Source organism: Mastigoproctus giganteus, chromosome 1, assembly GCF_048544385.1.
Source record: "Mastigoproctus giganteus isolate SK-2022 chromosome 1, ASM4854438v1, whole genome shotgun sequence".
NCBI lineage: Eukaryota > Metazoa > Arthropoda > Arachnida > Uropygi > Thelyphonidae > Mastigoproctus > Mastigoproctus giganteus.
Window position 1 is genome coordinate 4964978 of NC_143575.1, and position 23537 is coordinate 4988514.

General features: G+C 38.4%; 1 protein-coding gene across 1 annotated transcript in view; it reads right to left on the minus strand.

Annotated features, from left to right (window-relative positions):
• Positions 1–778: 778 nt before the first annotated feature.
• Positions 779–23537, minus strand: part of LOC150090507 (uncharacterized) — a 113928-nt gene continuing 91169 nt past the window's right edge. The window contains exon 5 of the mRNA XM_090378553.1: positions 779–1802. Within this exon, the coding sequence (XP_090234679.1) occupies positions 1638–1802 (165 nt within the window). The 3' untranslated portion in view covers positions 779–1637. The remainder of the gene's footprint in view (positions 1803–23537) is intronic.

Consider the following 23537-nt stretch of genomic DNA (forward strand, 5'->3'; position numbering starts at 1 on the left):
ATAAACATATTTATACAGTGAATTATAAAAGATACAAGCAATTACAACATAAATAACTACATGAAGGTAGATTAAAGAATTACAAGCTTAAAAATCTTCAGGTTCCTATCTTCTCCTATAACTGTGACAAACACATCAAATTACTTTTCTCTCATAACATCTTTCTCTCCACAGTTTTATAACTAATTTTTTTAAAACAGCAAATTTTCTTATGGCTACATTCAATTTTACAGTAACAAAATAATTGTTTCTAACCATAATATAAAAGCTGGGACTTTCCAGTTGTTTCAACTGGTTTGCATATACATACCTCAGCTAAACTCTCAGAACTGAAGTAAGTTGAAGGCTATTTAAAATTGCCACTTGTGGCAATTTCATGTATTACATGCAAAGTTAAACTACAAGGTTAGCACTTTCTTTTTTACATGTAATGATTGCCGAAAGCAATTTACTTCAACATTTAAATACCCAGCATTTAGAACAAAATTTAACACTTTTTTAATCATTACAGTGCATTTAAACTGCATTCTGAGTTGGAGAGTATAGTGTTCCCCAAATGTTTTATATGATGTATAGGTATGAAAAACACCTACATAAAATCAGTCAAGACGCAAAGAAAGTTCCACTACTAAGTTAGAACTTTTTTTTATATTTGCACACACGTGTGGATATGATGATCTTAATGTGCAGAGATTATACTATTATCACAATTATTTCACCATATAGATTATTTCAGTAGAAAACTCTTCATAAGAAATTTAATTTTTTTTTTAATTTAAAAAAAAATTTTTCTCTTAATTTCTACATAAAAGGTCAAATCTATTGTATGAATTTTATGCCTTCCATCACTTTGATGAACATAAAAAGGTCTTGGTCAATGGATGAACTACTAATCTAAAACCTCTGACCTACTAACTATACTACACTCATGACGAGACCCTAATGTGTTTCTAATAATTTGTGCTTTATTAAAGCTTGCTAAATGCTACCATCAACTTCATTTCAATATATCATATATACATGTCCATAATATTTCAACATATTTTCAAGAATATACATATATAAATTTTATTATCAGTAACAATGATGCTTTATAAGAAAAAATAAAAAACATATCTTTAGTTTATTAATGAAATATACACCATTTGTTACAACAAATATTTGAACCATACATGTTCTGATGGCAACATTAAGTTACTGCAGTTTGCAACTTTGAATGACAGCAATGAAATCTGATTACACAAAAATACTGTACAAATATGATGCATATTAATTGCATCAATATTGTCTGTCAAATAACATAATTTTACACATGGTTTTACTCAACAGGTATCTATGGAGCATTATATATGCTCAAATGTTCTTGAACCTATACAGTCCTCTGAGATTATAGAGAAATTAATAAAACTATACACAACCAACAGACCCAAAACTGGTCCAGAGCCATCTTAGATAAACAGAATTATCATTTACAAGAGATTCCCTAAGAAATGATTATGAGATTCTTCATTCCAAGAATATGGAGTGGGTTGAGGAAGGGGAGAAGAAGAAAAACACTAGTCCCATCCTTAATAAGTCAGGAGCCCAGTGAGTAATGCCAAACCTTCATACAAGACGGCAGAATTAGCATGTTAACTTCAACGACAGGTAGACCGTGAAAGGTTATCCTTATGGTTGTATGGGTGTTGATAAATGGTCTCTGTGAAGGAGGGAGATGGACCATGGTTGTGTAACTGCATACCACTGGGAACATACAATCCTGGATATGCTGGAGGAGGATCATAGTCACAATCTCCCATTACCTATTTTGGAGGATAAATAAAGATTTCAGCAAAAGAGGAAAATGAAAAATTTGTGAATTTTAATATCTTAACTTACATATACATTAATCACAAAAGAGTTCAACAACAATAATGCTTAATTATTATAAAAACTTCATGCTTTCATTCATTTGAAAAATGGAAGCCAACTTTTCTTTCCAAAGGTGCAAGTAATTACGTTTATTACTTTACAGTGGATGTGCAGAAGTTTGCCTTTAGCCAACAGGTGGTTGATTGCTGGAACAACTTTCATCTGTTGTTGTGGAAGTGGACAGCTTGAATAAATTCAAGGAAGAACTAGGCAAACTACTGGAGGGGCTAGATTGGTGAAATGGGAATTTTTATTTATTTTTTGGGTGATGCTGTATAAATTTGCTTTCTTGCATCATTTGCCACTATTAATACTAATGGAGCTAACAGGGATGTGTCTCACCCTGATATTGGAGATGACAAAGAAAAGCTGTCTGTCTAAATGTGGTAAAATTGTATCCTGATATGGTGCTGTTTCAGAGGAGTACAAGGTGTGAGTAACGTAAACAGTCTATGCAAACTGAATAGCAAATCATGGGACATTTTAAAGTTTCCGGATATTAACTATAAATTGTGGAGATGAGGCACACTGAACACTTCTGGATGCCTGTTTTTCCATACTAGCATGTGTGTGTGTGTGTGTGTGTGTGTGAGAGAGAGAGAGAGAGAGAGAGAGAGAGAGAGAGAGAGAGAGAGAGAGAGAGAGAGAGAGAGAGAGAGAGAGAGAGAGAGAGATCCTTTATCTGATGCAACCCCTTTGTGTATTAAGAATCTTCAAATAAAGGAACCACTATATGGCATTGATCATACTTGTATGATCACCAATTTTGCTTTCAAAAAGGGGACTATAATGGTTTTAGTTTTTAAATTCTTTACAGTACCATCAACCGATGTTAACAATTGCAAATTTTAAAAGAGAAATGTTCAGAGAATTAATCACAGAAGCTACTAAGTTTTTTATAGCAAATAAGATATGTTATTCATGGTTTAGACCTAAATGTATTCAGATAAACTGACGAATAAGTAATAAAGAAATGTGCATGGGATAATTATAAATCATCAGGGGACAGAGAAGCCTACAGTAAGTATAAACTAACCTGCATTTATGCAACTAAGGGAGTTAGGCAGGCTAAGACAGATGAGGTATCTTTCTAAGAAAGATACCTCATAATCAAGAAGTGTACCTAAAGATCTTGGGATAACTGAGAGGAAAGTGTATGAGAAATTGTTGAAGCTAAGAGTAAATAAGGCAGCGGGAAATATGGAATCAATCAAGTTATACTAAAATAAGCAACAAAGGAGATAAACAAACTTTAGCCATAATTAGGAGAGCATCTTTACATTCAGAGGAGGTCACTACAGATTAGAGCTGTACAAATTTCTCCCCTATTCACAAGGTGGATCAAAGGACTCAGTGAGTAATTATAGACCTGTAGGCTTTACTTTTATCACAGGGAAAATAATGGAGTCAATGGTTACAGGATCATCTTGGCAGAATTGTTTGTTTGTTATTTGGTTTTTAGGAGCATTAGCAACTAAGGCCATATTGCTCCTGGGATATGCGGTGGTCATTCCCTAACCTTTCCGCATCCTCCATATTTGGTGGTGACGGGCTCGAACCCCGGTTTAATCAAGAAGCGTGTGCTACGCACTGCTGCTCCTTCCCACCTGGCTACGGAGTCTTGGCAGAAATGAAGTGGAAATACAGCATGGATTCTTTGAAGGGTGTCTGACCTTGTCTGCCCAATTTCATTAGCTACTAATTACTAATCAAATTGCTGCTAATTAGTAGTAATTATTACTCATAGTAATAGTATTTGCCACATAGTGCAAGGAGGCCACAGGCTTTTGCTGCATTGGCAAAAAAAAAAAAAAAAAAAACATACACACAAGTAAATAAAATATAAATTATATGCTTCCCTCCTCATATAGTAACTATCCGGTTGACCTTTAAATTTATTCAAACTGTCAACCTCAACTAGCAATGAGGGTAACTTGCTCCAATAATCGATGACTTGCTGGCTAAGAGTAAACCTCAACCTCTGTAATTTGAATTTATGCCCTCAAATTCTGGAATTCTCTATAACAGTGAAAATTCCACCTTCATTCATTTTACTAACCTCTCTCAGAGCTTAATAAATTTTAATGAGGTCACCTCTCAGGTGCCTGGTTGCCAAGCTCGGTAGCTTACATAATTGGAGTCTTTTTTTTTTTGGTTAGGGCTGCATACTTGAATACAATATTCAAAATGTGGTCTTATAATTGCCTTATACAGCGAGACTACGACCTTCCTATCTCTACAGGATAGCATTCGATAAATCATCGATAGGGCATCATGGACTTTCCTGGCTGTTTATGCTGCTCAGAAAATTTCATATATGCCTGTATCATAACTGCAAAATCACTTTCTTCAACCCCATCAAGTGTATAATTTATTTTGGAGTTGCTATTCCCTTGCATTTTGCTGCATTTAAATATAACTTCCATTTTTCTGCCCATTCTTGCAGCCTGTTCAAGTCATCCAGAAGGAGCACTACTTGGTAAAAAAGTAAACTGCAGCCATTATCAATCCACTGCAGGATGGAAGCCTCCTGAACAGTTCACGTTGTGGGAAATGGACCATAATCTGCTATGATGGTCCAGTGCAGGTTGGCATATTGACCGTATTTAGCAGTCAGGGTCTTGAACCCAGGCCTACTCAAAGAGTGTGTGCTACTGCATTCCTGCTCCTGATAATACTTGGTACTCATCATTAACTACTCTACCAATTTTTACGTTGTCTGCAAATTTTGACATTATGCCTTCTATCCCTTTGTCAATATTATTTATGAAAATGAGAAACAACGGTCGTCCATGAACCAATCTTTAGGGTACCCCTCTCCTGACATTACACCAATCTGAAGAATATCCATTAATCACAACCTTCTGCCCTGCAGCCACCCAGCAATCTATCTTAGTCTCTTACCAGTAATCTCAACTTGTTTAAGCTTATACAGTAACCTCTCATGAGAGACCGCGTCAAATGCTTTGCTAAAATCCAAATAAACTATGTCGAAATTGTTCCCTACATTTATCTCATGAGTAACTGTGTCAAAATAGTCTTCTATGTTAGTTAAACATGAGTTTCCCTTAACAAAACCATGTCGTGGGTCCTTCAGAATGCCATACGTATCTAAATATTCTTGTATTGCACTCTTAATCAAATAACCTACTACTGAAGTCAGACTAGCCAGTCTGTAGGTATCAACTTCACTCCTAGAACCACCTTTATGATTTGGCAATACGTTGGATCTCCCCGAATTCAAAGGTGCCTCATAATTAATCTTAATGGTTCAAATACATCCCCTGGCAGTCTCCTTCAAATTTATCATGTATATTCTATCAACTCCAGGAGACCTTAATTGCCTTTATGCTCAAAAGTTTTTCTAACAAACAGTCATCTGTAATTACGAAATCACTAATTTCATATGGCTCAGCCTCACTCGACAGTCTCTTCATGGCATGAAGGGGCTTTCATCAGTAAAAACAGATGCAAAGTACCTATTCAATTCATCTGCAACATCAGCTGGGTTATCTAAAACTTTCCCACACCCAGTCCACAAGGATCTGATCTGATTATCTTACTTCTTCATTGTATTCACATGCATAACATGCTTAACAGCATAACGTATAACATAAAACATAATAGTGTAATGTGCATCACAGCATTTAGGAATCTATTAGTGAGTGTAGTATTGTCAATTAATCAATTAAATTTATTAATTTTCATTGCTAATCAATTAAATTGTATTTAAACAGAAATCATGTCCGAGACCAGAGCAGCAAAGCAACGAGCAGGAGTGCTGTGTCTCGAGGGGGGGGGGACCGAAGGTGATGATTCTCCAAAGTATCACAGCATAACAAAATGTGCAACTTCTGAAATGTTTGTGGGCCTTTCTGGAATAGGACATGATCCAGCCAAGGGGAGATGTCTTTGTGTGTGTGTGTGTGAAGAAATCAGGTGATAACTCATCATTCTGATGGACATTTATGAGAGTTTGATGAGTAAGGTAGATGCCCTTGAAGAAACTAAAATGGGGGAGGGCCCATCAAGGTCTCGGCAGCCCAACTTGAAGCCAGAGCTCACATTTATGTTTTGGGCAACACAGTGGCAATCTCCAAGTCATAATGCACTGGTCTCAAAGGAGGCGATTATTGTTGGTGATGCTACTGTTAGGGAAATATGTTGTGCAAGAAGGATAGGTGGATAGGACCAGAGTATGTATGCCAGGATCAAAAGTAGATGACATTGTAGAGCAGATATCATCTTTTATGGGTACAAAAGGTGATATTATTGTACACACTGGCACTAATGATATTAAGAGTATGAGATCTGAGGACTTGCTTAACAAGTACAGGGAAATGTTGGGACTTCTATGCTTTTATTAACAGTAGAAGGAAGGGGTCACATCACATCGGGCCACTTGATGTCTATGGGTTAACTGTTGATGACCCTGCTCAGGTTGCAGCCATATTGAATAGCTATTTTGCATCTACATTTGCACATGAGGAATTCTTTAGGGAAGGGGATGCCAAAAGTTTATCAAACTCTAATGAGGAGCTAAATGACTTTATGATAACTGAAAGGAGAGTTAAGGAGAAATTGTTGAAGTTAAACATAAGAAAAGCACCTGGGGTGGATGGATGGGATCTATACAATTATATTAAAGGAAGTGGCAAAGGAAGTAAACAAACCCTTAGGCATGATTATGAGAGCATCCTTGGACTCAGGGGTGGTCCCCATGGACTGCAGATGTGCAAATGTATTTCCAATTCACAAAGGGGGATCAAAAGGTGATATGAGTAATTAAAGATCTGTTAGTTTAACTTCTGTTCCAGGGAAAATAACGGAGTCACTGGTTAAAGAAGCATTGCAGGATCACCTAGACAAGACTGCACTTATAGTTCAGACACAGCATAGGTTTGTTAAGAGGAAGCCTTGTCTGATCAATTTGATTGGATACTATGATGTGGTCACAAAGGAGCTAGATGCAAAAAATAATTTTGATATCATATACAGTCAATCCTCATGTAACACGTGTTTACACCACACAAATTTGATCATACACGATTTATAAATAGGGGAACGATATCTTATATAACATGAACCGAATTTGCTTATGCACGATTCGCCTTTGTGTTTACAAGAAATGGCAGTCGAACACGGAATCACTCCAACCGAACGCAACATGATAGGAATGAAGAGAAGATTCTGAAAATGTATTTATGTGTTTTATATCAGTGAAGGGGAAACACATTTCACAATAATAACGTAAAAACCCACACAATTTCAGCCATCAGTATAATCGCAAATGCAATTAGATCGAGTTTACTACCAGTTTATAACAGATTCCGCTAGCAAGAACGAAACTGGAAATTGTTTTTATTGTTTTATGGTAGTAACCCCCAGAAATGTGCTTTAGTAAAATGTGAAGTGTTAATAGTGTATCTCTGCCTTTACAATGTTGTTTATTCAGTTGCTATCAAGCGTGCCTCCTCGTTTTGAAATTATGCTTTATTCCCGAAAAATGAGTAAAATACTTAAAAGGTGTGAAAAGGAAGCATCCTGGTGAAGACACTGCAGATTCAGAGAGAAAAAGAAAAGCAATATCGATAAACAGAAGCGGACTGGGTCAAAAATTCTTACCCAGGAAAATTTATAGTGGCTTCATACTATGGTTTATGGTGAAAATCACAGCAGCCTCCGGCCCCCCAGGGTTTCCCATGGTAAGGATTATGGCCAGTCTGTCGATAAAGAAAAAATATGAAATTGTGAAACTCTTTGGGCGAAATGAAAGACCATGTGATATTGCACGTGCTACAGACCTAAATGAGGCAACGCCAAGAATTACAAAAAATGCAGAGAAAATAAAAACAACTTTTATAGCAGGAACAACTCAAAGTGTAATTTAAATTCATTAGATTAAGACAAAAAGAATTGGAAGAGATGGAACGGCTGTCATCTGTTTGGATAGAAAATCAAACAAAAAACAAGTTTGCTTACGATAGAAGCAAAAGCATTACCAATATTTTATTACGTAATAGTCATAATAAAATACTTACGTATTTTATTACGATTATTTATTGTGTTTGCTAATGTTTTGGTTTACAAATGTATGTTCAATCTTGAGTGGCCGGCACCTAACCCTATTTTTCCCATAGGGCCTGTTGTTTATATTGCATGATTTTGCATTGCACGAGGGTTTCTAGGAACACAACTATCGTGCTATATGAGGACTGACTGTACTTGGATTTTAGGAAAGCTTTTGATACTGTTGCAAGTGGAAGACTACTGTACTAAGAGGACCAATGTGGCATTAAGGGCAGATTACTGCCAAGGATATAGGGGTGGTGAAGTGGAAGAAGACTGAGTGGTTATCAATGGGCACTGCTCTTCGTGAACTAATGTTATTAGTGGAGTTCCTTGGGATTCAGTGCTGGGCCCATTGTTGTTTTCAATATTTATCAATAATATTGAGAAAGGCTGAATGTCAAAGTTTGTAGATGATACAAAGGTTGGCATGGTGGCCAATGACAGTAACCAGGGTGAGCTACTGCAACAAGATCTAGGAAAATTGGGTCAATGGGATGGGCTAAGAAATGGCAGTTGAAGTTTGACAATAACAAATGCAAGGTACTGCACATGGGTAGCAGTAACCCCAGATAACTTATCAATTGTGTGTACTACACTCAGGGTAGGGGAGAATGAAAAAGATCTGGGGGTAACTGTGCATTCAGACATGAAATTCTCTGAGCAGTGCAGACATGCTGCCAGGACAGCTCATGGGGTTTTGTCAATAATATACAAAAACTTTGCTATCAGAGATAAGGAGGCGTTATACTTTTGTATGAGGCCATAGTTACACCGTCTCTTGAATACTCTATACAAGTCTGGCGGCCTCACTTTAGGAAGGATGTAGATCTGTTGAAACAGGTGCAGAGAAGGGCAAAACAGACTGGTGAAGTAAACAAAATGGCACTCTTACCTAGAAAGGCCTCAGTTTTGCAAATTGCAGCATCTCTACGCACCTGTGGGAGATCTGATTGCGGTGTTAAAGTGTTGAATGAACTAAGCTGAATGTTAATGGCATTCTTCCACTTTCTGGGACTACACATATGGTGGGGCATAAATTCAAGTTGAGGAAGGATGGTTGCAGGACAGATGTGTAGAAGTTTGCCTTCAGCCAGCAGGTGGTTGTTTGTTGGAACAGGTTTCCATCTGTTCTTGCGGGAGTGGATGGGTTGAGTAAATTCAAGGAAGAACTACATAAATTCTTGGAGGGTATGGATGGGTGAATTGTGTAGTTTTCTTTCCTTTTTTTTTGGTTGATGCTATATAAGCTTGCTTTCTTTCATCAATTTCTGTTATTACTACTACTACTACATGAAAAATTCCATGTCTCCATTCTTTGCTCTCTTAGCCAATGCTTGTTTGTTATTTGGTTTTTAGGAGCATGAGCAACTAAGGCCATATTGCTCCGGGGATATGCGGTGGTCATTCCCTGACCTTTCCACATCCTCCGTATTTGGTGGTCACGGGCTCGAACCACGGTCTAATCAAGAAGCGTCTGCTACGCACTGCTGCTTCTGCCCATCTGGATACAGAGGCGCCACTCTTAGCCAATGCCTTCTCATGTGCAACCTTATTTGTGGTACTATTACAAATCAGCTTGTACCTGTTGTAGGCTTCAGTACTTTTTGTCACTGTGTAACTATCCCACACAATCTTTTTCTGCTCTGTTTGACCAGCCAGCTCCACAGTCATCCAATTTGGCAACTTTCTCATGCAATATTTTCTTAACGGGACATGCATGCATTTATGGCTTCTCTGATTTTTTCTTCAAAAGTATTCCATAATTCAAATGTACTCCTCACTCAGCAATCCAATCAATTAATAGATATCATATAGCACCTTTAACTGCCAAAGTCCTCCCTTGTGAAGTTACAACACGTCCCTTTACCTTTAACTACTGCAACATCCTTCTTTATTTTCCAATTGACAAGTGGGTGATCATTTCCTGACAATGATCCCTGTACTTTAAGCCCTGTAATATCATCTGATTCATTAGTAATGAGGTCAAGAATATTCTCTCCCCTAGTACTTTCTCTAACATGTGGGTATAAATAATAATCATGTAGTTTATTTAAGAAATATTTCCCCATGGTGAGCTTCCCTCTCACGTACTCCAATCAATCTTGGGGCAGATTTAAGTTGCCCATAATAAGACATTCATACTTGTTTGCCCATTCCATCTGCATGTACAGAATCTTCTGGTTTGTAAATTAATCCCACTGTCATTATATCTTTGCTTCCAACTAGCTCACATCACATAGATTCTATACTGGCAAACGTAACTTCATACTCAGCAAAAGCTCTTTTCACACTCAGGCTGCTTTTGATAAGAAGCATGACTCCACCACTCGTCCTCTTCCCTATCTTTCCTAAATATGGAATTGCAGACACGTACATATTCTGACCTAACTCATGGCATTTTTTTAGCATAGTCCTAAATTTATCCAACAGATGGTCATGTTGTGTACATTTAATATCGTTAGTCCCCACATGAATAATAATGTTCTCTTTACCTTCCCTTAAAATCTGACAATCTGCTTGTAACATCATCAATTGTTGCTCTTGGCAAACACACCCTGCTTCTGAACCACCTATCTTTATTACAAAAATTTGTTTCTTCAGCGATTCAAATTCTTCTCGTAACACACCAATTTCTAATTTGAGATCAGTACACTCCTTACATCAGGTTCAGAGAAAAAATGGTCAGTTGGGCTAGGTCTGTCTACTAGACCAGCCTTAGAATACTTGTCACAGGCTATACAAACAATGAAGTCGCAGTTCACACCAGAAATGCCTGCAGACATTTCCATTTGAATCATGATGTCCTAGGATTTTGTACTGTAAGTGTATCTTGTAACATAAAATATTACAGAAATTAAACTGTTAACAAAACTTTAACCACTAAAGAAGTTAAATTTAAGCTACTGAGTGAAAGTTATGAAGTTCCTGCTAAAATATTGATAACAAAGATTATCTTAATATTAAGCTGTAACTTTACAAATTTAAACTTACAATATACTAAGGAATTTAAATTAACAAAGTATTATAGAAATTATACTGCTGACAAACTTTTAATCACTAGTGAAATTAAATTTAAGCTACCCAACGAAAGTTATGAAGTTTCTGCCAAAATATCGATAGCAAAAGTTATCTGAATATTAAGCTGTAGCTTTCCAAATACTTATCTAAATAAAAAAAAACTAACCTATATGATTATAGGAATTTGAACTATATATTAATTACAGTTTAGTATATTAAAATAAAAAAAAAAAACCCCTCAAAATTATTTCAAAAATAACCTGCTATGAAGAGCTTCAGAAATACATAGACACACTGCAGCCTTGATCCAAGTGCTTATTAACTACTAATTACAGGACTAATTACTAATTATTTTGTGCATCCAATTCCTTTATGAAGCAATTGCAAAGAAATTGAATGCCAAAAATAATTTTGCCATCATATACTTAGATTTCAGTAAAGCTTTTGATACTGTTCTACACGAAAGGCTGCTGTACTTAATGGAACAGTGAGGCATCAGGAAAAAATTACTGCAATAAGTAAAGGGTTGGCTGAAAGGCAGGAGACAAAGAATTCCAATGGAATTTATAAGATTACTTGGAGAAGTGGGTTTAAGGGAATTAATGGAATTATGTAGGTTAATGTATGAGCAAGTAGAATGGCCATAAGATTTTAAGACAATAGTATTACAGCAACCATTGTTGATACCAACATGAATGAAAAGCCATGCCATGCAGCAAAATGAAAGGCTTTTAGAACCAGAAGTTTGGTATACACATAAGTGGCAAAGATAATGACATTAAATAGAAGGATAATAAGAAGGATGGAGAAAAATGTGGAAGGACAGTTTGGTTTCAGGAGGGGGAGGGGAACAAAGGAAGGAAGCAAGAAAGGTAATGAGAAAGTTGACAGAAAGACATGGCAATGAACAAAGATATATCTATCTGTTTTATAGATTTAGAGAGGGTTTTTGATTTGGCAGACTGGATTGGATTGGAAGAACAGAAGAATGATTAGCAAATTATACCAGGGACAAAAAGTAATAGTCAGGGCAAAACAAGGTGATAGTGAAAGTGTAGAGATATTGTTTGTCCCTGACTTTATTTAATATACTCTCAGTTGGCTTGGCATTAGCAACACCCCCCCCACCCCCTGCAGGAATGGACTAGTCTATGACACTAGTGAAGGCTCAAATTTGGGAATGGCTGATATAAAATTGTAATTCCCACACATGGTAATTATTTCTTGAGTGTCTGTTGAAGAATGGGCCAGCAATAAGATCTTTCTGACTTCAAACATGGAGTGATTGTGGAGGCAAAACGTGCCAGTATCTTGACAACAGCCAACATGGTTAAGTGCTCCCGTTCTGTGGTGTCATGAGTCTACCGTGACTGGCTCAACAGCTGCTGAAGAACCAGCCAAAGGTCAGATGTGAGTCAGCCACATGTGGTTGACACTCACAGTGAGCATGTATCGCATCTTGTAACACAGCAGAGATGCCACAACAGTAGCCAGCTTTAATTACATAGCAGTAATCTGCCAACATAGCAGATTTAATTACCCTTTGGAACATAGAAACAGCAAGACTAATATTCATATGGACTATGCACTGTACATTAGCTCATATAGGCTATGGCAGTTGAGAGCCTCATGGGTACAACCATACTCAATGCAAGACACAAGAAACTGCACCTTGCATGGGCATGTCATCACAAACATGAGGCTATGGCATCTGGGTGCACAGTTGGTGTTCGGCAGTGGTGTTATGGTTTGGAGGACTGTTTTCGTGGCATGCCCTGGGTCCTCTGATCACCTTTAATCAATAGCTCAATGGAAATCCCTATCTTTCCATCATAACAGAACCCATATCCCCACCCCTTTATAATGATGGTTTATCTCCCTCAGTGTCAAATAATAGCATTTTCCATATAGTACCAGGAAGCCACAGGCATTTGCTGTTGCACTGGCAAAAACAAAAAGACACATCAAGTAGATAAGAAAATACTAATTATATTCTTCCCTCCTCATATGTGTAACTATCCAGTTGACCCTTCAATTTATTCAAGCTGTCAGTCCTCAACTACTTGCAAGGGCAACAATCTACAGCAATCTACAACTCGTAGTTAAAAGAAAACTTCCTACAATCTAATTTAAACATTAACCTCTGTAATTTGAATTTATGGCCCTTAATACTGGAATTCTTTATAACAGTGAAAATTCCACCTTCATTCATCTTACTAATCCTTCTCAGTGCCTTATAAACCTCAATCAGATCACCACTGAGGTGCCCGGTTGACAAGCTCTGTAGCCCACACAAATCGGAGTCTTTCCTCATTACAGTTGTTATTTTGCTGATCTCATCATTTGAGTTGCTTGTCTTTGGACCTTTTCATGAAACTCAATGTCTTTTTTCAGATAAGGTACTTGAACACAGTATTCCAAATGTGGTCCTACAATTACCTTATACAGTGGGATTATGATTATATCTCTACAGGATAACGTTTGATAAATCATTGATAAGGCTTTCCTGCTGTCAGAAAACTTCATATCTGCCCATATTACAACTCCCAGATCCCTTTCTTCCTCTTCTGTTTTAAATTCAATTCCACTAAGTGTATAATTTATTTCAGGGTTGCTCCTCTCCAAATGCAAGACGACCTTGCATTTTGCTGCATTAAAACTTAGCTGCCACTTTTATGACCATTCCTGAAGCCTGTTCGAGTCATCCTGAAGGAGCGCTGCTTGGTGATCATTAACGACTCTACCAATCTTTATGTCATCTGAAAAATTTGGCATCACACCTTCTATCCCTTTGTTGATATCACTTATGAAAATGAGACACAATAGTGGTCCAAGAACTGATCCTTGAGGGGCCCCACTCCTGATGTTACACCAATCTGAAGAATATCCATTAATCACAACCCTCTGACCTTCTGCCACTCAGCAATCCATCTTAGTCTCTTACAGTAATCCCAACCTGTTTAAGCTTATACAGTAATTTTTCATGGGGGGACCGAGTCAAATGTTTCGCTAAAATCCAAATAAACTATGCTGAAACTGTTTCCTACATCCATCTCAAGAGTAACTGTGTCAAAATAGCCTTGTAAGTTAGTTAACATGAGTTTCCCTTAACAAAACCACATCCTTCAGAATGCAATATCTGTCTAAATGTCACCGGATTGCACTCTTAATCATTGCCTCTTAAGATTTTTCCTACACTGAAGTCAGACTAACTATTTTGTTGTTACCCACTTCACTCTTAGAACTGCTTTTATATAATGGCACTTCTCCAATCCAAAGGATTCTCCCTCTGGTGTATATATAGAGTCCAAAGATGCTCCTATAATTAACCTCAATAGTTCAATACACTCCCTGGTGATCTCTCTCAAACTACTGGCTATATGCCATCAACTGTGGAGCCTTACTTGCCTTTATGCTCAACATTTTTTCTAATAAACAATCATCTGTAATTACAAAATCACTAATTTCATGTTTTAGCCTGACTCGCACAGCCTCTTCTCAGCATCAAGGGTCTTTCTTCAGTAAAGAGATGCAAAATACCTATTCAGTTCATCTGTTATTGTTTGTTTGTTATTTGGCTTTTAGGAGCATTAGCAACTAAGGCCATATTGCTCCGGGGATATGCGGTGGTCATTCCCTGACCTTTCCGCATCCTCTGTATTTGGTGGGCACGGGCTCGAACCCCGGTCTAATCAAGAAGCGTGTGCTACGCACTGCTGCTCCTGCCCATCTGGCTACGGAGGCACCTTCAGTTCATCTGCAAAATCAGCTGCGTTATCTAAGAATTTCCCACACCCAGGCCCAAGGATCCCATCTGATTAGACGTCTTCTTCATTGTGTTCACATACATGAAAAATTTCTTGTTCCCATTCCTTGCTCTCTTAGGCATTGCTTTCTCATATGCCAACTTGGCTTCTCTAACCTTATTAGTGGTACTATTAGAGATCAACTTGTACCTGTTGCAGGCTTTAGTACTTTTCATCGCTCTGTCCCATGCTATCTTTTTCTACTCTATTTAATGAGCCAGCTTAGGAGTCATCTATTTCAGCAACCTGCAATATTTTCTTAATGGTATGTATGCATTCATGGCTTTTGCATTTTTGCTTTAAAAGTATTCCATAATTCAAATGTATTTGCCCCTCGGCAATCTGCCCGGATGCCATATTGTGTCTTAAACTGCCAAAGTCTCCTCTTCTATCAACAAGACGATGCACCATGCCACACAGTCCAGCAGGTTGCTAAGTGGTTTCAGGAATATGATAATGAATTCTCCATTCCCATATGGCCACCCAATGTCTTTGAAACAACCACCAATCTCAACCAATTGAGCATGTTTGAGACCTACTGGAAAATAATTCGGCACTGGAGAGATTGTGCAAGGCTCACAGGGTAGAATTTTTTTCAGCATGGTCTGTGCTTGCTAATAGGAGAGAGTGCTTCTATAGGGATGGGATACACTTCAATAGAAAGGGTGCAAAAATATTTTCTGATGCTATCGAGGCAGTGTTAAGTGGGTCAGAAAACTGCTAGATTGGGGGGGGGGATACACAGACTAAAAGATTAACGGTAGTCACAGGCAGAGGCTAAAGTAAAGTGATTCTTACACTGCTTCTATTGTAATGAGCAGCAGCCTAGAGGGCAAGTTGCTGGGGGTCATCATTGAACAAGTAAATACATGGGCTGTGTTTAGTGTAACTAAGAGTAAAAACAAGTGCATGTATACTTGCATGTTCCCTAATACTAGAAGTATAGTAAATAAAATTGATGAATTAAGTGCTGATCAAGACATGAAAGGCAAATATTGTTGGGATAACAGAGACATGGTGTCACACAGATATAACCAGTACAGAAGTAGAATTTGGGGAGTACAATGTGTACAGAAAGAACTTCGATTTTATGTTAAGAAACATAAAATCGAAGGAAGTGCATCTAGTTGACATGGATGGACAGTGCAATGTTGAGTCTGTTTTGTGTGACATAAACACTGGGAAAGGGAAAAAGAGTAGGAGTATGTAATAGGCCTAATGACTCTGATGAGTAGAATGAACAGTTGTGCAGAGAAATAGAATGGGCCAGTAAATCAGAATGTCTTGTAATGGGGGATTTTAACTTTCCAGATATTGACTGGAACTTGTGTTTTGACCACTCACACGCTAGCAGGACTTTTGTGGATTTATTGGAGGATTATTTTCTACAGCAACATATTCAAGGAGCAACCAGAGGGAGTAAATACCCTTGATCTGATTATCAGCAGTGATTATTCATGCATTAAGAATTTGCAGATAAAGGAACCACTAGGTGACAGTGATCACATTGTACTGATGTGGGATTTACTTAAAGATGTAACTATGATCAAAGGTAAAGGGAAGAGTTTTTGTTTTCATAAAGGTGACTACAGTGGACTCAGACAGTTCTTAAATTCTATACAGTGGGATCAACTGATGATGTTACCAATGGTGAATTCTAAATGGGAAGCCTTCAGGTACTTGATCTTGGAGGCTACTAATCTTTTCATACCAACTAAGAAATACTGTTCAAGGTTCAGGCTTAAATGGATGTCGGATGAATTAATGAGGCTTGTGGCAGAACAGAAAAATGCATTAGATGCATATAAATTATCAGGCAACACAGAAGCCTATGGCAGATATAAGCTAGTCTGTAATCAAGTCAGAAAGGAGGTTAGGCAGATTACAAGAAATCTTTGGCAAAGGACGCAAAGAAAAACAGCAAAGAGTCCTTTACTTATGTAAACTTACTTATGTAGAAGAAAGGGGATGAATCAGATTTGTTCATTTAACATTGATGGTTCGACTATTGATGATCCTGCTCAAGTAGCCGATAAACCGAATGAGTATTTTGCATCTACATTCAAACATGAGAAGTTATTCAAGGAGAGGAATGTCAGAAGTTTATCAAACTCTAACAGGGAGATAAGCGATTTTGTAATAACTGAGAGCAAAGTGGAAGAGAAATTGTTGAAGTTAAACATAAAAAAGGCACCTGGGGCAGATGGAATCTATCCAGTTATAATGAAGGAGGCAACACAGCAGTAATAGTTCAGACACAGCATGGGTTTGTAAAGGGGAAGTCTTTTCTGACGAATTTGATTGGATGTTACAATATGGTCACAAAGGAACTGGATGCAAAAAATAATTTAGATATCATGTACTTGGATTTAAAGAAAGCTTTTGATACTGTTGCACATGGAAGACTGCTGTTCAAATTGAAGCAGTATGGCATTAAGGGCAAGTTACTGCAATGGATAAAGGGATGGTTGAGTGGGAGATGGCAGAGAGTGGTAATAAATGGACACTGCTCTATGTTATTAGTGGATTCCCCCAGGGTTCAGTGCTGGGCCCATTATTCTGTTGTGTATTTATAAATGGTATCTATGAAGGTATATCAGGCTTAATGTCCAAGTTTGAAGGTGATAAAAAAGGTTGGCAGGGTTGTTATTGACATTAAAGACAGTATGCTACTGCAACAGGATCTAGAAAAGTTAAGATGATGTGCTGAGAAGTGGCAACTGAAGTTTAACATTGACAAATGCAAAGTACTCCATATGGGGGTAGCAGTAACCCAAGAGAAATGTGTATACTATGTCTTTTCATTCTCCACCTCCCTGTGTGTACTACACTCAGGGAGGTGGAGAATGAAAAGACCTGGGGTAATTGTGTAGTCAGATATGAAGTTCTCTGAGCAGTGCAGATGGGGTGCCAGAGCAGGTCAGCAGGTCATGGAGTTTTGTCAATGATATATAGGAATTTTTCTAGCTGAGACAAGGAGGTGATTATCCCTTTGTAGAAGGCAATGGTCAGGCCACACCTTTAGTACCATATACAGGTCTGGAAGCCTAATTTTAGGAAAGATGTACAGTTGCTAGAACGAGTACAGAGAAGTGCAGCAAGATTGGTGAGAGGAACAAAGGGGTGTGCTTATGAAGAACGGCTTAAGTTCTGCAAGTTGCAGCATCTGGAGACTAGGCACTTGCAAGGTGATCTGATTGAAGTGTATAAGGCCTTGAATGGTTGAGCAGGCTCAATGCTTATGGGATACTTCCGCTTGCTCAGATTAAGAACCTAAGGGGACATAGATTCAAACTGAGGAAAAACAGTTGTAGAATAGATAGTGTGGAAGTTTGCGTTTAGCCTGTGGGTAGTTGATTGCTAGACCAGACTTCCATCTGTTTTTGTGGAAGTTGATAACTTAAATACTGGCATTACCAGACATGTTGTGAAATGCATGGATAACACTACCACATGATACCCGATAACACCTTGTGGAGTCCATGCCAAGATGTGTACAGGCTGTATTATGGGCAACAGGCAAAGCCAACTTGGTGTGTATGTAAAGGAATAGTTAAAGAGGCATTAAATAAAGGAAACATCGATGAGAGAATTATTTGGGGTGTTGATGGGGGTGGGGAGCCATTCAGAGTATTAGGTTTGCAGATAGCACTGGCAGCAGTTTTCACAAACTGGTTAACAAGAAAAAGGAAAGTTGTGATGCAAATAAACATTGAGAAAACAGTGAGTGGTATGCCTTCTTATGAAAGTGGGAAGACAGAAAGAAAGAAAATAAAACAGGTGAGTGAGCATAGGAAGCCTAATGGTGGAAGTAGCAAAGAGCAGTAGAGAAATAAAAATAGAAATGGGTAAAAATGCTTTTGAGAAGTGAAGAAGAAGAACGTCACGTGAGAGAGTAGGAATTTAGTTTGAGAAAAAGATTGCTATGACATCTTGAATGGAGTGTGGTACTTTAAGGAGCAAAGAAATTAACACGAACTTTGAGAATGGAAGATATTAAAAAATTGGAAAGTTTTGAGATGTGGGTAGAACACAAAGGATAGGTTGATGAGAGAAATGAGAAGGTATTGAGAAGGGTAAGTGGGAAGAGATGTTTGACTGAAATAATTAGCAGGTGGAAAAGAAATTGGATTAAACATGTGTTGCAAGGTGAGGGATTGACAATGGATGTGGTGGAGAAGAAAATTTGAGGGAAAAAGGTTCCAGAGGGAGAATGAGGAAAACTATGATTGATGAAGTGAGAGGCCACAAGATAGGGAGATATGGAGAAATGGTTGTTGAGTTGTGTACTTGGATGAGATAAACAGAGAGATGTTGAAGGCTACAGATGATGCAGGGATAGCGTGGACATACAGACCATTTCGCAAGATCTGGGATGAGGCACGGGTGCTGAAGGACTGGAAAGAAGGTTTGATCATCCCATTGTTCAAGAAGGGGAACAGGAAGAAGTGTTCAAATTATAGAGGCATCACACTGACATCACATGTGAGTAAGCTGTACGAGAGAGTGTTGGAGCGGAAGATAAAAGGAATGATTGAAAACCAGATGGCCGAGGAACAGTATGGCTTTAGGCCTGGCAGATCGACAGTGAGTCTAATTTTCTGTATCAGGCAACTGATAAATGTTATGAACACATTTATGGATGGCATTTTTTGACATAAAGAAAGCATTTTATGCCGTGAATAGAGAGAAGGTGTGGGAGGTTTGAGAAACTTGGGAATAGGGGAACATCTTGTGGAGAGAACTGAGAATATCTACACCAACACAGTGAGCAAAGTAAGAACAGTGGTGGGGTTAAAAGAGAGTTTCGAAATAACATCAGTTTTGAGGCAAGGAGGCATACTATCACTACAACTATTCATAGCTGTCATGAATGCTGTGCAACGTAGAGTGGCGAAACAATTTGGACAAGACCAGATGAAAGTCATGCTCTTCGCAGATGAACTCTGTATATGGGGAGAGAGTAGGGAACAAGTGCAACAGCAAGTTGATATGTGGGCTAATATGGCCAATGAATTTGGACTGGTTTTTAGTCAGGAGAAGAGTGAAGATGGTTCTGAAGAGGAGTGGCGAGCCTGACAGATACATTACAATGGAAGGGAAAGAGTTTAAAATGGTTAAAAACTTGAAGTATCTAGGAAGCGCAATCATAAAGACTGGAGTGATAGACGAAGATATAAGTAGCAGGATACAAGTGGGTGGGAATTTCTACAGTTAGACAAGAGATCTGATCTGGAACAGGAACATATCGCTGAAGTGTAAGAAGGCCATATACCAGACCTATTACATACCAATTGTGATGTATGCATCTGAAACTTGGACTATGAGGAAAAAGGATGAAAGCAGAATACAGGGGGCAGAAATGAGATTTGTGAGGAGCATAGCTTGAAAGACAAGGTGCAACAAAATCAGGAATGATGTGATTAGAGAGAGAATTCAGGTTTAAAAACTCCAGGACAGGATTGAAAGGTCCCGTTTGAAATGGTTCGGACATGTCAAGAGGATGAAAGAGAGGCATTTGCCAAGAAGAATGTTTGATTTACAATTAAAGGGCAAAAGACCATGGGGGGAGACCAAGAATGAGGTGGCAGGACATGATAAAGACCGATGTCATTAAGAGAGGAGGAAATTGGAATGAAATTAATGATAGAGAGAAGTACATGGATGGCATGGTGGCGAGGCTTCTTATGTCGACCTGTGGAACATCAGAATGACAGATGATGATGATGACCCACATAAACACTCCCACAATCATATGGGAACTGGAAAATGGCTTCTTCCATTGTCTCCAGAATCCTAATTGTGAATAAAGGTGTTCTTGAGGAACTTGGAACTCATGCAGAATGCAGGTATATTGAAGGTTTTTGCTATCCTATTAATTTTATTTTTTTTTGGTTACGATATACAAGATAGAGAAGAAACCTGCACCATCTGTGATGTGTTTGAGCTGTTGCATCTATTTGTCTAAATTACTGTGCTGGTATATTTTGAGAGCCCAATAACAAGAGTCGTGATAACATCTCCTTTGGAAGAGTGGGGATAGCAGCACATAAATTTAAAGTAATCCCAATGTCCAAAAGCTTTCTATATACTGACACCTATAATATGATTATCTTGTTTAGGTAGCAGTAGGTTCAGAAACAATAATGCATTGTATTTACATCTTGAAGGTGATTCTTGGGTGATGGCTGTTGGGTTTGGAGAAGAATGTCTGGAGTTCTCCATCCCTATGTATCCTAGTTCTTGCCAAATAGTGTAGTCAAACTATTGGCCATGGCTGCTGAATAATAACTGTCATAAAAAAACACAAGAGAAAACTTGCTGTGATTCTTTAGTTAGACATCAAAAATTTGCCTGCAGTCAGTGAGATTTCTCTGATAGTGGCCTATTTATTATTCTTAATTATTCTATTTATTTGTTCACATGAAGAACAAAAGTATGGCTGTCATCCAAGTCCAATCGCAAAAGCCAATAACTAGTCTCTTAGTCGATTTCATTTTTCTAAGAGAGTGGCGTTAGGGCAGTTCTGCCAACATTAACCATCAAGATGATGGTATGCTTATCTGATTCAATGAAATGTCAGAACTTCAAGTACTTAAATATGCTTTTATTTTCTACTTTTATTTCTAAAGCCATTCAAACAGAAGCTGTACGGCTTTAGAATTAAATATGATAAACTGGACTGGAAGCCTAACCATTCTGTAAACAATTCTTTTGTAATCCATGCTTTCTTATTGGATTGACAAATTACGGGCAATGTGCATTTTAGACAACCCTTTAGACAGTGGTGGGAATCAAAAATTTTAAAAACCGGTTCTCTATCATCTTACTCCCCATTTTCAAGGTAAAAAAGAAAAACCAAACATAGACCAAAAGTAGCGTAGCTCGCGTGCCGTTCGGTGTTAAATGGCCTTTAGGGACCGGTTCAGCGAACTTGGGAAATTCTAGGAACTGGTTTGCATGAACTGGCTGAATCCCGTCACTGCCTTTAGAGCTTTTGGGTTTTCTGCTCTGAACACGAGTAGAGGTTTCAATTTAAAATCCCCAGATGAGTTTCCACCCAACAAAAGTGTTAACAATCTTTTGATGCTTTATATCCAGGTTGGGCCTTTTCATTTTCAGCTAAAAAAGTTCGTGAGGACATTTTTTTTCCAGAACAGTCCAGTTTCATTGACGAAAATTTGTTCATCCTTGTAGTCACCTTCTTCAATGATATCTTTCAGTTCACTTGGAAATCTTGCAGCAGTGTCTTTGTTTGCGCTTGCACTTTCATCTAAGATACAAACATTGTGAAGCCCAACATGGTTTTTAAAATGGAAAAACCAACGACTGACTGTAAATATTTCCTTTTTATATATTTATTTTATATTTTATATACAGTGTAAGTAAATGTAAGTGTTTTTAGGGTCAAGTGGCACCAGGGGTTCCCCCCATCTCCGCGTAGTTTACGTTGTGGTGTATTACAGTACACTGTAAATGCCAGAGATTTAAAAGTATATGGATCTTGGATCGTGTAATGTCATGTACCGTTGTTCTTCTGGCCATTTAGCTGCTGGACCCCTGTTGGGATCCAACGTTGCCCCACTTACGCCCTGTGGAGGCAGGCCAGGAACTCCGTAGACTTAGTTTACTCTGGCAGGTCTTGCCGCTTAGTTTCCTGAGATTTCGGCGGCTAGGACAAAAAAAAAAAAAAAAAACTTTGGGTAGCATATTCCAATGTTCATCAGGAAAATAAAATAAAGTGATTTTTATTATTTGCGTTGACGTGGGGATATTATCGCTTTAATTTTTTAGGCCAAATGCTGGCGGTTTTGATGTATTAATTTTGATGTGTGGGACTTTCGCTAGCGTGAAGATAGAGGGGAGGGAGGCAGAAGACTGGGGGAAAAAGGCAGAAGTATGGAGACAATAGAGAAGGCGGCCCCAGTTTCAGTGGGGCATGCCCATGCCCCACCAGAGAGAAACAGGGAATGGCAAGAAGGGGGGGACCGTGTGGCCGTTCCCCTCCTCCCGGGGAGTTAGGAATTATAGATGAAGAGGGCTAGAGTGCCCTCTTCAGGTCTCCAATATGGCCTTTGTGTTACGTCTGTTTCTCTTCATTGTCACTCATGGGGCAAGCCGCATCCTTATGTTTCTCTTTCTTTGGTTCAGCATCCTTCTCTGATTGTGTAATAATATCTTTTTTTTTTTTTTTTTTTTTTTTAACTTCCCTATCAGGTGGGTTTTGTTATCTTAAATGGGTGGCGTTCCGTTCTCAACTTTGGGTGGCATATTCCAATGGTCATCAATCATTGGTTGATATCCCCGTCCTTAGTTTCTCGTATTCCTTCGTATCCATATTTGGTTTCATTACTCCTGTTGGCCTTGGTGGATGGCTATTTGTAGTTTTCTTCTGGAGAAGACGTCCTGGGCAAAGCGACTAAAGGCCGCAAATTCTTCTGGTGTGCCCAGGAGATGGTGTTCCTGGGTGTTAGGGATGTATTTAATTCTCGTGATCATTTGACATCTGATGTCTTCGTATATTTCACACTGATGCATAACGTGATGCCATGTTTCTAGGTCGCCGCAGAGACAGTGTGATTCTTCGATTATGCCCAAGGCATTTAATTTGGCCTTGAAAGGCCCGTGGCCGGTGAGTAGAAAAGTAATGTTTAGGCCTGGGTACAGCCATGCGGGAGCCTTGGGATACAACTTGGTTACTTGGGGTATAAATTTTTTTGTTATCGCTCC